Source organism: Leucoraja erinacea, chromosome 34 (genome assembly GCF_028641065.1).
Source record: "Leucoraja erinacea ecotype New England chromosome 34, Leri_hhj_1, whole genome shotgun sequence".
NCBI classification, from domain to species: Eukaryota; Metazoa; Chordata; class Chondrichthyes; order Rajiformes; family Rajidae; genus Leucoraja; species Leucoraja erinaceus.
In genome coordinates this window covers 410,396-429,821 of record NC_073410.1, presented here as the reverse complement: position 1 = coordinate 429,821, position 19,426 = coordinate 410,396, and the positions used below count along the sequence as shown (strand labels likewise).

Below are 19,426 nucleotides of genomic sequence, written 5' to 3'. Positions count from 1 at the left end.
TCACGTCAGTGGCAAGAAAACTATTGGACGAGACAGGATTTATTCCCATTTGGAGGATAATGTGTAAAATCGGGGTAGCCAGCATGACTTTGTACATGACAAGTCGTATCCTAGTAACAATCACATGTTTGAGGTGGTGACAAAGGTGATGAATGAGGGTGAGGTGGTGGATGTTGGGAAGGCATTTGATAAAGTCTCCCATGCTATGTGGATCCAGAAGATTAAGATGCACGGGACCAACAGTGACTTGGTCATGTGGATTCATAAATGGATTACTGGTAGAAGACAGAGGGTTGTGGTGGAAGGACAATATTCAGGCTGGTGGGCTGTGAGTTCTGCAGCGATCCACTGCTGTTTGTGATAGATATAAATGACTTGGGCATAAATGGGTTGGGTAGTATGTTTTCAGATGACATCATGATTACTGGAGTTGTGAACTGTGAAGAAGGTTGTATAGTTATTTAATGGGATATAGATCCGCTATAGATCAACATCGCCCAGTATTGCAATGGACAGGGATGATACGATGCTGCCGATAGATTGCCACAGTGTCAACTGTGTAGAAATGACAGTCACAGGTTTCCTGGTTCCAACACAAAATAAAACATTGAGGAACAAGAAAATTTAAAATATTCAGCAAAAGATCCCAGAGCATGTTGGGCTTAATTTTAAATGGTCACCGTGGGGTAAATGGTATTTAGATTAATTCCGATAAATCTGAATCGCCTCCAGTGAGTATTCAGTGTGTTTTGATCCCATGCGGTTTTCTAAATATCCTGATTGATTTGTGTTCTCGGTGACCTTGGCAAGTCGGAGTGAGCTTCATCCAACATAACTCCCTGACAATCCCATTGTGTGTACAGCAACACCAATAATCAAGGACATCCTCTGCTCAAGAGTATTCAGTTTAAACCAATCTATTCTAATTCACATATATTTGTGGAAACATGTTTTTAAAGAAAGAAGTCTTTGCTGAGATGATATCAATGTTCGACTGACGTCACTGGGGTGGATGTTATGGAGTTTGTTTGCAGCAGAATACTAATGTGTTTGAAGAAACAAAAGCTGCAGATCCAGCAAAGAAATATTCCCTCCACACTGTGGGTGGGGTTACATTCTGCCCAAGTGCCTGCCGCACCTCACTCAGCACGCACTGAAAATATTACTCTTTTGACAAAATGTCTCTAAACTTAGAAGATGGAAAATAATAATTGCAACAGCTCATTCAGTGAAGATTATTCCCCTCAGACTGATCTCCTGAACATACTGGTACTGAAATAAAGATAGTTATATAGTGCAGAATTAATTAATTAATCAGCAATGTTTCAGTTGGCCTGCTCTAGTTTCACACAAGCGCTGCAGATTATGACAAACCCTGTACAAGGTGTTTGTGTCCAACTGCTACACACTGGATGCTGGAGACTCGACTGGAGTAAAACAACAGTCGCTTTGTCACCCCTGTCCGTTCCAGTATCACCGCAGCCCTGGACTGGCCTTCCTTCCTTCCTTGCTGTGTGTGTGTGTGTGTGTGTGTGTCTGTGTGTGTGTGTGTGTCTGTGTGTGTATCTGAGTGTGTTGTGTGTGTGTGTGTATCTGTGTGTGTCTGTGTGTGTCCCAGAGTGTAACAGCCGTGATATGTTGCTGTGTGTGTGTGTGTGTGTGTGTGTGTGTGTGTGTGTGTGTGTGTGTGTGTGTGTGTGTGTGTGTGTGTGTGTGTGTGTGTGTGTGTGTGTGTGTGTGTGTGTGTGTGCACATGGCTGAAGGGAGCAGGTGTCATCATAATCACCATTCTAATGAACCTCCTTCCTTCCATGTGTGTGTGGCGTAGTGTGTGTGACACAGGTGTGGGCAATCACCTCTAATGAACCTCCTTCCTTCCTCTCCCCCCACCCTCTCCCCCCACCCTCTCCCCCCCCACCACCCCTCCCTCTACCATCATCTCCCCCCCACTGGTTCAAAGGCACCCACCATTCTCTGTGTAATAATGTTAAAGCTATGCCCTCTAGTCTTTGACACTTCCACCCGGGGAATAATACTCTGCCCACTCTCTATTTGCCTCTTTGCGACATGATTTTTGGTGCAGTGCCCACCTGTGTTTGCCAGCTGTACAGCGCTGGAGTTGGTGAGGGGAAGGGGGGAGGGGGTGGTGAAATGAGGGGGGGGGGGGGGGGAGATCTTTGAACACAATGCCGTGACCTTCACAGTTACATTATTCAGTTTCAATTGGACTAGGTGCACAGGGACATGATCGACTAGTGCAGATAAGACAACTAATTCAGTTATCTAACCTTAGCAATGAACTGCAAATAAACAACGTTTTAAAACTGATATTACATGTCCGTTTTCATGAGATAAAAGTGGATCAATGTAATGAATGTTAGTACAAGTGGATGTGAGCAGAATCTCACACACACCCACACACAGATAGTAAGACACACACTCACACACACACTCACACACAAACATTCACACTCATACACTCACACACACACACTCACACACACACACACACACACACACACACACACACACATACACTCACACACATACACACACACACACTCCCACACACACTCACACACACACACACACACTCACACACACTCACACACACACTCACACTCACACACACATACACAGACATACACTCCCACACACACACACACACACACATACACAGACATACACACACACCCACACATACACAGACATACACTCCCACACACACTCACACACACACTCACACACACACACACACACAAACACATACACAGACATATACTCCCACACACACTCACACACATACACACAAGCTGGACTTGCTTTCACTGCAGACCCATGAATCTTTTGTTTGGGGCTGTCATTGTGTAAAACAGACCAGAAGTGGTTAAATTCTTGAGAATTGATTTTTGTTTTTAATCTGAATGTCAACGGTTATTATCAATGTTCTCATTTCATGTTATTTATTACACTCATAAAACTAAATAAAATCAGAGAAACTGGAGCAATAAAACTGTCGATTACCGTGGGAGGGGCATTTATCAATGGGGAGGGGGGAGGTATAAGGAAGACATTGAAGGGGAGAGGGTCCAAGCAACAAGAGAGAGAAGGTGAGTGAGTGGGGGAGGGAGAGAGATAATACGGGATGTGACTGTAGATAGGAAGATAGTGGAAGTGTGAGGTGGAGAGAGAGAATGGGAGATAGTGAGATGAAGCGAGAGAGAGAGAGATAGGGGGACAGAGAGGGAGAGAGAGAGAAAAAAACAGATGGCGTGAGAGAGAAAAAGAAAGAGAGTGGTGGAGAGAGAGAGAGTGGGGGAGTAGGAATGGGATTAGGTGGGGGGGAGGGGGATAATGGAGAGATGTGTGAGAGGGGAGTGGGAGGGAGGGAGGGAGGGAGGTGGGGGGGAGAATGTCTGGGTGAGTGTGGGGGGAGGGGGGGGGAGTGTGGATTGAGAGAGGTGGGTCTGTGCCCGCATCTACCCCGCATCCGCTGCTGATCCGCAGTCCCTCCGCAGTGAATCAACAGTTGGTGCAATGCTCCAGGATTCTCTCCAATCCCACCTACGCTGCAGGGTCATTAACTCCTGGTGTCCCGGTAGCCGCTCACCTGCAATGTGGGCTCTGGAGCCGGACCCGGGGGGAGGGACGTGAAGACGGGGAGGTCAGGGTGAAAAGTAACGGCGTGGGACCAGCCCGGGCGTGAGATCCGCTCCCGATGCCCCGGCCATCGCCTGTTGCCTTCATGGAGTTGAACCCCGCACAGCCTGGTCTGCAGCAAAGATCGCTCTATAATCTGTGGTCTGTAGAATGTCCCTCAGTAGCTACAGGGTTCAAATACCGCGAGTCTGCTCTGGGGCATCTAGATTTGCCATGAAGTGTCTGCATAAAGACCTTCATTTATCATCTCACACACACTGCTCACACACTGCACACACACACACACACTGTTCACACACACACACACTACACACACACACACTGTTCACACACACACACACTGCACACACTCGCACACACTCACACACTGTTCACACACACACTGTTCACACACACACTGCTCACACACACACTGCTCACACACACACTATTCACACACACACACACGTTCACACACACAGCACACACTCGCACACACTGTTCACACACACAGCACACACTCGCACACACTCGCACTCACACACACACTCGCACTCACACACACTGTTCACACATACACACTGCTCACACACACACACACACACACACACACACACACGCGCGTTCACACACACACACATACACACACTGCACACACTCACACTCACACACACTGTTCACACACACACCATCTCTCTCTCTCTCTCTCTCCCGGGTGGGATACACTTGACTTTCATTCGCCCCGTTAACATTATTCAAACGCGAACGCTGGGCGATTGCCAACGCGTGGGCCCGGCCGGGCAAAGCTGGAGGTGGCAACGCTGCCGCTGTTTTACAATCTAATGGAGCTTCCCCGCTCCGGTAAACTCAGAGAACAAACCCTCAGCCTGCAACATGAAAGATCTTAGATATAAAAAGCTGGAGTAACTCAGCGGGTCAGGATGGTGAATTACTCCAGCACCATCTCCCAGCAGCTGCAGTTCATTCTCCATCTCACTCTGTTCACTCAGCTCTGCGCTGACAATAATTCTCCAAGTCCACGTGAATAATTTATAAGGTTGTAAGGACCTCTAAAGATATAATATGTGAGAGAATCGTTTAGGGAAAAGATTATTAAAGACAGCCCAGGGAGTGTGAGGCAGAGAAAGAGTCTCTCGCTGACCTCGCCTGATAGTGGCCTCGCACAGTGAAAACACAGATGGGTAGCATGGACAGTTCGGGAGTGAAGGGGTTAAAATCGTTGCCCCCTCAGTCCTGACAAACAACAGATCCGCCACTCTGTTCTGCACCATTTCTGTTCATTACTTTGAGTTAGGATTTGTTCAAAGTTGGTGAGAATGCTGCAGTGAAACAGCCTTGCCCATTGACGTCAAAAGACCCTTAATACATCCGCACTATCCAGCAAGCTGCAGCGCATGAAACATTGAACAGTGCAGCCGAGGAATAGGCTCTTTGGCACCAAACATCATTCCGTCAAACTAATCAAATCTCCCCACACTTGATCCACATCTATCCATAGCCGCTGCCCCAACACCGCGATCATATCACCCCGCTCACCCCCCCCAACACCGCCCCCCCCCCCCCCCCCCCCCCCCCCCAAACTCTCTCTGTACAAATCTGTCCAAAGCTCCTCTATTCACGTTTCACCCTTTAAAGCCGCGCCCTCTACTATTTGACATTTCCATTCTGGGAAAACGTACTTCGCCCGTCTCCGCCTTTCATAGTTTTATCAATGTCTACCAGACCTCCCCACAGCCTCTGACACTCTAGAGAAATCAATCAGTTTGTCCAATCTCTCCTTAAAGTTAATCCCCTCAAATCCAGGTCGGGGATCATGTATTGTGTGTTTATCTGTACTCTGTTATGGTGACAAATCTCACTGTACCATGGGTGCATGTGACCAACTTGGACTTGATTCCGGTAAACGCCCTCTCCGAAGCCCCCACGTGTGTAACGGGACGGCCAGAATTGTTCGCTGTACTCCAGATACAGCTTCATCAAACCAACAACATAACTTCCTGATTATTTTACTCAAGCACTGACCAATGAAGGCAGGCATACCACATCCATTATTCCCCACTATCTATATGAGCTATGGATTTAGACTCCAAGACCCCTCTCTACATCAATACTGTTACAAGTCTTGCCGTTATCGATATACTTTCCACTTTCATTCAACCTCCTATAGTGCGGCATCTCACACTTGTTTAGCTGCGATTCCATCTGTCATTGCTGTAGCTGGTCTACATGTTGTTGCAATGTCCGCCAGTTATTGTGTGTTAATTTACTAACCAATCCATCTACATTTACATCCAAGTCATTTATACACATCACAAATAGCGGAGGTCCCAGCACAGATGTCTGCAGAACCACTGGCCACAGGTCTTCAGTCAGAATAACACCAACCCATGGGTTAAACCAGTTCTGATTCAAAGTGACCGAGTCACCGTGGACCCATGCAGTAACCTTCCGGATCAGCCCACCATGTAGACAGCACCCACCACCCACCCTCATCAATTACCTCCGTCACCTCAAAACAACTCGGTCATGTTGGTGACACACGCCAACCGTGTACAAACCCTAACCCTAACCGGCCTTACAATTCCAAATTAACCCATTCTCATCCACATGCAAGTAAATGACATCCCAAAGAATCCTCTCCAATAGTTTCCCGACTAGTGACCTATAATTCACTTCATCATCTCTATTTCTCTTAAACAAAGAACAGCGCTGGGATACAAAGATCTTTCCCCCCTGCCCCGAGCATTTATCCACCTTAATGCTCCTCAAGAGCCGCAATACCTCCCACTTCTCCGTCTCACGCTGCCCTTGCAGTGGACAGGCATGGTTGGCCCAAGTGGAGGGCAAGGCGGACGCTCACAGGGACTGACCGATGGTCACACGGGCTGCGGCCGCTCGGCCCGGCCCTGCACCGGGCCAGATTTGCTCCCGTGCACTGGGACACAATGAGCAGAGAGTCACACAGCAAATAAACTGGCCCTTCGGCCCACCGTGTCGATGCCGACCAGGAAATACCAATATCCACTAATCCCATTCCCAGCCCTTGATCCGCGACCGGCCCGGGAATTAGTCTGGATGTTTCTGAAATGTGAGAATCAGCGCCTCCGTGGCCGCCCCGCCCCCCCCCACCCTTCTCTCTCCCCCCCCCCCCCCCCCACCCTTCTCCCCCCCGCACCCCCCCCCCCCCCCTTTCCCCCCTTCCCCCACATCTAACTCCCTCTCAAATATAGCCAATGAACTGGCCTCAACTACCTTATGTGGCAGAGAATTCCAGAGATTCACCACTCTTTGCACATCCCCGGACAGGACAGTAGACACAAGCTGGCCGAACGGCCATCGCTGCACGCCCTCCCTCCACACACGCTGCTTTGATTCTGACCGCGCTGTGAAACGCCGCCCACGTGTCCGCAAACCCCCTCCGGCCAGAAGCCGCGACCAAACACTAAAGGCCGGTCTGTGGAAGGTTCCGGTCTAACATCGTGTCCACACCCTCTCTCTCTCCCCCACAGCTGCTGCCCGACCCGCTGACTTTGTTCACGTTTCCAGCGGCTGCACTTTTTCCCACACCCACATCCCCCATTACCCACCCACCCCACCCCCCCCACACCACCCCCCACCCCACCCCCATCCCCACCCCATTCACTGTTCCACGTTCCCGCACTGCTCTGGGTTACGGAGCGGGGGGAGATGGGGTGAACTAGCGGGAATTACGCGCCGACCCGCAGTCGTGTTTTCTAGAGATTTTCGCCAATGGGACTATATTTATCATTGGCATTTTCCGTTCAATGTCAGAGTGTTTCGTGCGTCACACAGACGCGGTGATCAGCGGCCGCTGCAAACTCCGCTAACTATATAAAGCGAGCAACTATCTAGCAGCGCACTCCACTCCACCGACAACATGAGCTCCGCCTGGAACCCGCTGCCCTACCGGCACATGCAGTATGAGCCCGGCCGGGACCCGGTGCCCGTCCCGCGGCTGTCCGGCACCTCTGGCCGGCGTAGCGCCCGCAGCCTCGGGCTAGCCCAGCACATAACCCCGGGCCTGGGCTACTACCCCCAGGACGGTCCGGCGGAAAGGATGAGCGAGAAGCAGTTGATGCAAGGACTGAATGACCGCTTCGCCGGTTATATCGACAAGGTCCGGCATCTGGAGCAGCAGAACCGGGGGCTGGAGGCGGAGATGGGGCGGCTTAGGCAGCGGCAGGCCTCGCCGTCCCGCCTGGCCGCCGTCTACGGCCCGGAGCTCGATCAGATGCGCCGCCTGGTGCGGGATACGGAGTGGCAAAAGGCGGAGGCTCAGCTGGAGCGGGAGCGGCTTGAGGAGCGGCTGCGGGAAGTGGCGGCTCGGTGCGAGGACCAGGAGCAGATGCGGCAACGGCTGGAGGTGGAAGCCCGTGGCTACATGAAAGACAGCGAGGATTCGCGGCGAGTTAAGTTGCAACTGGACAAGAGAGCGCTGGCGTTGGTCGAAGAGGTGGTCGCGCTACGGGACACCCACCACGACCAGGTGTCCGACTTACGCGGCCACATCCAGGCGCCTCCACTCACACACTCGCCCAAACCCGGCCTGGCGGCGGAGTTGCGGGAGATCCGAGCTCAGATGGAGGGTTGTACCGGCACCGACCTGGGCCAGGCCGAGGAGTTGTTCCGCTTCAGGGCCGCCGCGCTCGGACAGGCCGCTCAGACCAACAGCGAGGCGCTGCAACGCAGCCGGCAGGAGATCGGAGAGTTCCGGCGCCAACTTCACTCCAAGACCGTGGAGCTGGAGGCGGCGCGGGGAACCAAACAGTCTCTGGACCGGCAGCTGAGCGACATTGAGGACAGGCACGACTCCGAGCTGCTGCAGTACCAGGTGACCCCTTCCTCCCTCCCCCCCCCCCAATCCCCATCCACACGGCGGGACCCGCGTCCCCCCCTCCTCCCCCCCCCCCCCCCCATATGGCCGGACCCGCGTCCCCTCATCCCCTCCCCTCCCCTCCCTCCCATCCCCATCCCCACGGCGGGACCGTCCTCCCGTCCCCCCTCCCTCCCATCCCCATCCCCACGGCCCCGCGTCCTCCCCTCCCCCCCCCCCCCCCCTCCCCCCCCATATGCACCCCCACGGCGGGACCCGCGTCCCCCCTCCCCTCCCCCCCTCCCCGCGCCGCCCCAGGTCCTGCACCCCACGGCGGGACCCCTCCCCTCCCCTCGCTGCGCCGCCCCAGCTCCTGCACCAGTCACTTTACAAGAACCGCTCTTGTTTTCCAGGGCACCATCCAACAGCTGGAGCACGAACTGATAAACACAAAATGTGAGATGTCCCAACACCTGAGTGAGTACCAGGACCTGCTCAATGTCAAGACGGCCTTGGACGTGGAGATTGCTTCGTACAGGTACGTGTGGCCCAGCCGGGCAACTCAAACCCCGCGCTGTCCGCTGCCCGCGACCGCTCACGGTGAAGCGAGGCTCCGGCTCCGGCACCAGCTGCTTAATCCTAAAGGGATGAACGTGCGGCGGAAACGCGAGGAACTGCAGATGCTGGAATGTCGTGTAAACCACAAAGTGCTGGAGGGACCCAGCGGGTCAAGCAGCCTCTGTGGAGGGAACGGCCAAGCGGCCAGACTGACCATTCCCTCCACAGACCCGCCGTTGCTCCAGCACTTTGTACTAAACCTGTCACCAACAGTAGTATTTCTGGAGGTGATTTTCAAACATGTAAAGGCCAATAAGGGGGCGTGCCCTTGGTTTAAGGTATTTAATTAGATTTACCCGCCAGTCAATGAGGTGGGGCCGAGACATGAAGGGGTTAAAGCTGCAGCAGATAACGGCCCCACTCACTGATGCCCGCCAACATGCCCATCTACACTAGTCCCATTTGTCCATATCTGTCTAAACACGTCCTATACACAACCTGCAAAGACCAATAGCCGTGAGAACATTTACCTGACGGCGGGACTCTGTAAATAGATCAACGTTCACCACAACTGCGATATAATCTCACCGCGCTCACGGGGACTGACTGATCCTGAAATAGTTCAAATCACCAGAGACTCGGGTGAGGCGGGGAGACTCTCAGTGCGGCTCGATCCACAGTCCCGACCCACCCCGGCACCAGGAGTGACCCCCGCCCCAAACACACAATCCCTGGGCACACAATCTCACGTCACCCCCTCCCCCGGGTCACTAACTAAGTTACAGGAAAGGCAAATGTCGAGTGGGAAATGAAAACAGGAGCCAGGCGGAGAGAATGTAACTCATTGATGTCGGGACCGGAACAATGACATTAGTTGGTGCAGCGTTAGAACATGTACTGTAAACAATATCATCAATTATCCGTGATACTGTGGCCACAGAAGTCCCACCTAAACACAGCCCATAGGTGCCCACTAACATGGCGCAGGCTAAGCAGGAGGTTCCACAGCTGGTCCTGAACTTGCAGCTCTCGTTCCTTCTCCCAATGGGTAGAATGATTTATTTGTGTCTCACCTGTGACTTCTCTTTCCCGAATGAAGGAAACTACTGGAAGGCGAGGAGACATGGTTTGGTTCCATGGGTTGCAGCGTCGCCCCTTCCTACACGTACAGACAGACTCAATCGCTGACTCATTCCATCTACGCCCCGGCCAGCGCGCAGGGCACTCCCACCAAGACAGCCCCTCGGTACAAGTTTGTGGAAGAAATTATCAGTGAAACAACCAAAGAGGTCGACATGGACGAGCTGGAAGCCTCTGGGCTGAGAGTCATGTCTGAGGACGGGTCTGGGGATGGAGTGGACGAGGAATGGTCAACCAGGCCGGAGGACGAGGCAACCACAGCCGAAGCCTCGGATGAAGAGGAGGCCGAGAGGAGCAGTGAAACTAAGGAAGACAGCGCAGAGGAAGGCGGCATCGAGAGTAACGAACCTGAGGAGAAAGTCACTACATCTGGAGCAGAGAGTGACGCGGGTATAACAGAAAGCAAATGTGGGAAAGAGAGTGGAGTAGATGACAGCGCTGTCCAGGCGGAGGGAGGGATAGTGGAGGAGGAGACTGCAGGTAGTGAAGAGGAGGTTAGAGAGGGAGAAAGCAAAGAGGGAAACGCGTTGGAAAGTGAAGAAATTGGTAAATCAATTGAACCGTCTGAAGAGCAAAGTCTTACCGAGGGGAAAGACGTCGACGAGGAAAAACCGTCAGAAAGAAAAGCAGAGAGAGAAGATATTGCAGGAATCACAGTGTCTAATGAGCAGGAAGCAACAGAAACAAAAGCAGCGGCTGAAGAAGTTAGCACAAGCGATAAAACCGAGAGTGTTAAACAAGGAGTGATGGAGGGAAGTCAGCGTAAAGAGGAAAGAAGCGGCAAGCGACAGAGTGAAGAGCGAGTACATCAACAGCAGGAGGAGTTGAAAGTAATGAAGCAAAAAACAACTGTTGCGTCTGAAGTCAGAGGGGAAAGTGAAGGTGATAAGAAAGAGGATAAAGTGGAGAAAGCAAAAGAGGAATCACGAGGAGACGAGAGAGAAACTGCTCCCCGAATATTAGCAAAAGAAAGCGAAAGCCAGAAAGCTAAAGTTGAAACAAGGGAAGAGATAACAAGGCCTGAGGTGATTGGGCAAGTGGAGAAACCGCAGCATCAGATAGAAGGCAGCAAGAAACTCTCTGTCTCCAAGGAGGGGAACGAAGGCAGTCAAGAGAAAGGAGAAACAAAGGAAGAACAGAGTGAGAAAGAGAAAGGAGAAAGTGAAGAAAATGTAGAGAAAATCTCAGTAGAAAGAGTGGAAGAAAAAAAGGTAGCTGAAACTCCCAGAAGCAAGGACCAACAATCTGGGGACAAGGACCAACAATCTGGGGACAAGGACCAACAATCTGGGGACAAGGACCAACAATCTGGGGACAAGAGTCCACAGTCTGGGGACAAGGGTCCACTATCGGGGGAGAAGGTCCAACAATCTGGGGACAAGAGTCCACAGTCTGGGGACAAGAGTCCACTATCGGGGGACAAGGGTCCACAGTCTGGGGACAAGGGTCCACAGTCTGGGGACAAGAGTCAGTCTGGGGACAAGGACCAACAATCAGGGGACAAGGGTCCACAGTCTGGGGACAAGAGTCAGTCTGGGGACAAGGACCAACAATCGGGGGACAAGGGTCCACTATTGGGGGACAAGAGTCCACTATCAGGGGACAAGAGTCCACTATCGGGGGACAAGGGTCCACTATCGGGGGACAAGAGCCCACAATCAGGGGACAAGAGCCCACAATCAGGGGACAAGAGCCCACAATCTGGGGACAAGGACCAACAATCTGGGGACAAGAGCCCACAATCTGGGGACAAGGACCAACAATCAGGGGACAAGAGTCCACAATCAGGGGACAAGAGTCCACTATCGGGGGACAAGGGTCCACTATCGGGGGACAAGGGTCCACTATCGGGGGACAAGGGACCACAATCTGGGGACAAGAGTCCACTATTGGGGGACAAGACTCAGTCTGAGGACAAGAGTCCACAATCAGGGGGACAAGAGTCCACTATCGGGGGACAAGGGTCCACTATCGGGGGACAAGAGTCCACTATCGGGGGACAAGAGTCCACTATCGGGGGACAAGACTCAATCTGCGGACAAGAGGCCACTATCGTGGGAGAAGAGTCCACCATCGGGGGACGAGAAGGAACCATCGGCGGACAAGAGTCCACCATCGGCGGACAAGAGTCCACTATCGGGGGACAAGAGTCCACTATCGGGGGACCATCAGGGGACAAGAGTCCACTATCCGGGGACAAGAGTCCACTATCGGGGGACAAGGGTCCACTATCGGGGGACAAGGGTCCACTATCAGGGGACAAGGGTCCACTATTGGGGGACAAGACTCAGTCTGAGGACAAGGGTCCACTATCGGGGGACAAGAGTCCACTATCGGGGGACAAGGGTCCAACTATCGGGGGACAAGAGTCCACTATCGGGGGACAAGGGTCCACTATCGGGGGACAAGAGTCCACTATCGGGGGACAAGGGTCCATCGGGGGACAAGAGTCCACTATCGGGGGACAAGGGTCCACAGTCTGGGGACAAGAGTCCACTATCGGGGGACAAGGGTCCACTATCGGGGGACAAGGGTCCACTATCGGGGGACAAGGGTCCACTATCGGGGGACAAGAGTCCACTATCGGCGGAGAAGGTCCAACCATTTGGGGACAAACAAACACAGTCTGGGGAGAGGGTCCCAGGGTCAGGAGACAGGAGCCCACAGCCTGGAGACAAAGGGCTACAGTCGGGAGACAAGGTTACACAGTCAGGGGACAAGAGCCCGCCGTCTGGGGACAAGGACTCAGTGGCCATCATAAATGGGTTGGACATCAACATGGATAATGAAGAAAGTGAAGCTGAAATTGATAAGAAGATGCCAAATACCCCAGAGGTCGTTCAGAAGATCACAGAGAAGACAACTGAGCACACGACGATATCTAAAGTCTCCATCACCCGCACAGTGAATGAGGATATGACGACGGTGGTAACAGTGGCCACAGCAGACCCAGAGAGTGCCGCCAAGGAAAGTAAATGAAGACTGAGGCAGCATTAGTTCTTCGATGATAGAAATGCATGTTTCACAGCAGAGCGGGCACTGCAGAATTTCCAGATCATGATCGTCCAACGGGAAGTGTGAGAATTTCTCAGGGGAATAATTTTAGTTTTAATTTAATGCATGAATAATTGCACAACTAAACATTTGCCATGGGGTGCTTGGACTTTGACGAGTAGATTTAACGATACTAAACACAGCATAATATTTGTTTTGTTGCTATTAATCTATTGCAGTACATGCACATTGTGTATTTGGATTTTGACACTTTTGATGAACTGCTCTACCAACTGTTGCCACAAATACAATCAACCAACAAAGAACTATCAACTTGCCAACCACAAATAAATAAATAAATGCACTTTGTCCGAGAAACCAGACCTGTTTAACACGATTCATTTATGTGAACCAGTGACTCGGGCTACCTTCACATTTAATCATCCCACCTGCAACGGTCATTTCTCCATCTCTCCCCCCCCCCCCCTCTCCTCCTTTTAGTTGGTGTTTGAAATCTCTCCCTTTCTATTCAGTTTTCACCCAAACCTCATCTCATATTGCTGGGGGTTTCGTTTGAGAACTCTGCTTTGGAAGGGAATTATATCAAAAGCACCAAGTAAATACAATCTTCATCCAAATACACGCTGGATATTTTGTTGCCTGGGCTTTGACTTAATGCAACCTCGACACTACAGCAGATGCAACAATTAACACAGTGAATCACAGTCTGGGTTAGAGCAACTTCCTGTTTTATGCACCAGGCTGCAGCGAGATTCCTTGTTCACATGAATGATAAACACAACAGCGAGTGAACACCAGCACAATGGGGCAGGGCTGTAGTAAATCTGAAGTCGTGCAAAATTAATATTAAAGCACAATAAGTGAATAACTAATGACGTAGAGTTAAAGGTCGCTGTATGCAGCACCACACGGTTGGATCAGGAGTCTGATGGCCGTGTGGCTTCCCAGCTCCTGCATCCTCACCCACAAGGGGCATTGTTGACGATACTTGCAGCTCTCCTGATGCAACGCAACGTGAGGATGGACTGGGTGGAAGAACGGGAGCGAGAGAGCGAGAGCGATAGAGAACGAGTGAGTGGGCGCAGAGTTGAGACAGAGAGATGAGACAGACGAGAGAGAGGCACACGCACACACGCACACACACACACGCACACACACGCACGCACACACGCACACACACACACACACACACGCACACACACCACACACACGCACACACACGCACGCACGCACACACACACACGCACACACACACACACACACACACACACACACACACACACACACACACACACACACACACACGCGCACACCACACGCACACACACACGCACACACACAGACACACACACACACACACACACAGACACACACACACACACACACACACACACACACACACACACACACACACACACACACACACACACACACACACACACACACACACACACACACACACACACACACACACACACACACACACACACACCAAGGCCCATGGACAGCCAAGGACAGAGTGAGAGAGGGCTTGTGTGTTCTGTGGCGATGACAGGTGTACCATGCCCACAGCTCCACTACGTGGCTGGGTCTCCGATCGTCTATCGATCCCAACCCGTTGTGGGCTTTGTGACTAGGGAACCCCATGGCCCACCCCAGTCTGGGAGAAGAGGGATTTCCCCAATCCCCCCCCCCCCCCCAGCCCCCCCCATCTCCACAACCACCATCCTCCCACAACCCCCCCATTGGGGAAGTCAATGTTCATACCGCTGGGGTGTAAACTACACAAGCGAAATATGATGGTGCTGTTCCTCCAATTTGTGCTGGGCCTCACTCTGACAGTGGAGGAGGCCAAGGACAGAAAGATCAGAGTGGGAATGGGAGGGGGAGTTGAAGTGTTGAGCAACCGAACGATCAGGTACGTTAAGACGGACTGAGCGGAGATGTTCAGTGAGCCTGCGCTTGGTCTCGCCAACGCGGATGCAGTAGATGAGGTTGGAGGAGGTGCAGATGAACCTCTGCCTCACCTGGAAAGACGGATTTGGTCCTTGGATGGAGTTGTGGGGGAGGTAAAGGGAAAATTGTTGCATTTCCTGCGGTTGCAGAGGAAAGTACCCAGGGAGGGGGAGGTTTGGGTGGGAAGGGACAAATTGACCATGGAGTTACAGAGGGAAAGGTCTCTGCGAAAAGCAGAAAGGGGAGAAGATGGGAAGATGTGGCCAGTGGTCTTTTTCCTGCCCCCCCCCCCCCCCCCGCCCCCGACATCAGTCAGAAGAAGGATCTCGACCCGAGATGTTGCTAATTCCTTCTCTCCAAAGATGCTGCCTCACCCGCTGAGTTTCTCCAGTATTTATTGTCTACCTTTGATTTTTGCAGCATCTGCAGTTCTTTCTTAAACACTTCACCTTTAGTTTAGTTCAGATACAGCGCAGAAATAGGCCCTTCGGCCCACCGAGCCCACACCGACCAGCGTATTACTGCACACTCACACAATCCTAAACACGTTAGGGACAATTTACACTTATACCAAGCCAATTAACCTACAAACCTGCACGGCTTTGGATTGTGGGGGGAAACCGAAGAAAACCCACATAGGTGACGAGGAGAATGTCCAAACTCCGGCCAGTCCGGATCGAACCCGGACCTCCGGCGCTTTAAGGCGGCAACTCAACCGCTGCGCCACCGCGCCGCCATTATGCCCCATCTGATGGGTGATTTACAATGGAAAGCAAATTTAAAACGTGTCTGAATTGAAGGAGGGATAGAAACATAGACAATAGATGCAGGAGTAGAGGCCATTCGGCCCTTCGAGCCTGCACCGCCATTCAATATGATCATGGCTGATCATCCAACTCAGTATCATGTACCTGCCTTCTCTCCAAACCCCCTGATCCCTTTAGCCACAAGGGCCACATCTAACTCCCTCTTAAATATAGCCAATGAACTGGCCTCAACTACCTTCTGTGGCAGAGAATTCCAGAGATTCACCACTCTCTGTGTGAAAAATGTTTTTCTCATCTCAGTTCTAAATGATTTCCCCTTTATCCTTAAACTGTGACCCCTTGTCCTGGACTTCCCCAACATTGGGAACAATCTTCCTGCATCTAGCCTGTCCAACCCCATAAGAATGTTGTAAGTTTCTATAAGATCCCCTCTCTATCTTCTAAATTCTAGCGAGTGGTCTTATAGCGGTGTATAAAGCCTGGTCCTTAATTGGTGTGTGGTCTGCGACTTCCAATGTACATCTGATCAGTATACGTGAGCTTCCCCCCCCCCCCCCCCACCCCTCCCCCGAACACTTCCCATCTCATCCACTCAGCTCATGGGTCCCTCTGCACCACAACCCTTCACTGCAGGGACACACACTTACTGGTTTAGTTGCGCAATGATCTATATTTCCTCTGTCATCAGAAATAAATACTGCAAGCAAGTGAATAGATATCTTCTAAACGTCTGGTGGAACTGAGAGAGATCGAACGTTCCCCATTCTGCTGAATATACAGTGTCTAAAATAAGCTCAGCATTAGAGGGAGAACCTACAGCATCCTGAACCATGATGTGAATCTATTCCACAGTACATTGATCAATTGTACCTGTCCAAATGTTTGTTTTAATGTTATAGTATCTGCCTCACCTGCCTGCCTGCCTCATCTACCTGCCTCACCTGCCTGCCTCACCTGCCTGCCTCACCTGCCTGCCTCATCTGCCTGCCTCATCTGCCTGCCTCACCTGCCTGCCTCACCTGCCTGCCTCACCTGCCTGCCTCACCTGCCTGCCTCACCTGCCTGCCTCATCTACCTGCCTCATCTACCTCCCTCACCTGCCTGCCTCACCTGCCTGCCTCACCTACCTGCCTCACCTACCTGCCTCACCTGCCTGCCCTCAACCACCTGCCTGCCTCACCTGCCTGCCTCAACCACCTGCCTCACCTACCTGCCTCACCTGCCTGCCTCACCTGCCTGCCTCATCTACCTGCCTCACCTACCTGCCTCACCTGCCTGCCTCACCTGCCTGCCTCAACCACCTGCCTCAACCACCTGCCTGCCTCACCTGCCTGCCTCCCCCACCTGCCTCTCCCGCCTGCCTCTCCTGCCTGCCTCACCCGCCTGCCTGCCTCATCTGCCTGCCTCACCTTCCTCCCTCACCTGCCTGCCTCACCTGCCTGCCTCAACCACCTGCCTCAACCACCTGCCTGCCTCACCTGCCTGCCTCACCTGCCTGCCTCACCTGCCTGCCTCACCTGCCTGCCTCAACCACCTGCCTCATCTACCTGCCTGCCTCATCTACCTCCCTCACCTGCCTGCCTCACCTGCCTGCCTCACCTACCTGCCTCACCTGCCTGCCTCACCTGCCTGCCTCACCTGCCTGCCTCACCTGCCTGCCTCAACCACCTGCCTCATCTACCTGCCTGCCTCACCTGCCTGCCTGCCTCATCTACCTGCCTGCCCTCATCTACCTCCCTCACCTGCCTGCCTCACCTGCCTGCCTCACCTACCTGCCTCACCTGCCTGCCTCACCCACCTGCCTCACCTGCCTCACCTGCCTGCCCTCACCTGCCTGCCTCACCTGCCTGCCTCATCTACCTGCCTGCCTCATCTACCTCCCTCACCTGCCTGCCTCATCTACCTGCCTGCCTCACCTGCCTGCCTCAACCACCTGCCTCACCTGCCTGCCTCACCTGCCTGCCTGCCTCACCTACCTGCCTCAACCACCTGCCTCACCTGCCTGCCTCACCTGCCTGCCTCACCTGCCTCCTGTGCCTCACCTACCTGCCTCATCTACCTGCCTCACCCGCCTGCCTCACCTACCTGCCTCATCTACCTCCTGTGGCAGTTCGATTCATCCACCCACCACCACACAGCAAGAAAAGCTGCCCCTCAGAATTCTATTAAATCTTTCCCCTCACCTGAAACATATGTCCTCTGGTTCTTGATTCACCAACTCTGGATAAAGAACTGTGCATTCACCTTATCTATTCCCCGTATGATTTAATACACTCTGTAGGATCACCCCTCATCTTCCTGCTCTCCAAGGAATAAAGTCCCAGTCCTGGCAACATCCTTGTAAATCCAACATACCATGGCAGGATTAGAACTCAAGTCACTGATCTTCTGACTGGGCACCTGGACACCTCACTTGGTAAGTAACCACTGAGCTCAAAGCCAGGCAGTATCTGTGGAGGCAACACTTTGGTCAGGACCATTCTTCAGACTGATGCCAGCATGACCTTACTGAGCTGCATAAAGAACGGCCTGTAATCGCTGAACCACATTGGCCCACACAGTGGCATGCCATCCCAAACCCTGGAAATCACCTTAGGAAGTTATACTGCATCTATGCACTCACACGCACACATACACACACACAATGCACACACACATACACACACACACACACACACACACACGTACATACACACACACACACGTACACACACACGTACACACACACACATACACACACACACACACACACACACACACACACACACACACACACACATACTACACACACACACACACACACGTACATACACACACACACACACACACACACACACACACACACACACACACGTACATACATACACACACACGTACATACACACACGTACACACAATGCACACACAACACACACACATGCATGCATGCACAGTACGCTTACAATCCCTGCACGTATGCACAAATATCCTGATCTAAAGACCAACCCACAACATGGTGCTCTAAACTAGTAGCTACTATTTATTAGAATCAGTATCGAGTATAGAAACAGGGCCTTTGCCAACCATCAAGTGCCCATGTTACACTAATCCTGGCCATATGCTTATTCCACCTACCTTCCCAAAGCACGCCCCATACACTCCCCCTCCAATTTCACTCCACATGCAAACCTCATGAAAGTCCATTGATTTATCCAGAAAACAAGAGACATTTTCCTGTTTCTGAAGAAGGGTCATCCATTTGCCTCCACAGATCATGCCTGACCCACGGTCTGTATTTTGTTCTTGTGTTCCACTCTCTGCACAAGAACAATGAGTGAGTATCTGGAGTCTCCGATGGTGCAAGTATTCCCCATTGCTTCAGTCAGCTGATTATCTGCTTGAGCAAGGATCAGAACAAACTGTCCTAGCAGAGATGATATCTTCCCACCAGTCCGAGTACATCCACTTCACCCCGACACTTCAGGTGGAGAATCTTTAAATTCCTGTATTTGGAAAT

General features: G+C 52.2%; 1 protein-coding gene across 1 annotated transcript; it reads left to right on the top strand.

The window, feature by feature from the left end:
- Positions 1-7,517: 7,517 nt before the first annotated feature.
- On the top strand, positions 7,518-14,291 carry LOC129712861 (neurofilament medium polypeptide-like). The gene is given in 6 exon segments (XM_055661590.1): positions 7,518-8,512; positions 8,908-9,032; positions 10,152-12,077; positions 12,115-12,358; positions 12,361-12,545; positions 12,547-14,291. Coding segments are annotated over 6 exon segments (4,059 nt in total). The 5' UTR covers positions 7,518-7,558; the 3' UTR covers positions 13,172-14,291.
- The last annotated feature ends 5,135 nt before the right edge of the window (positions 14,292-19,426 follow it).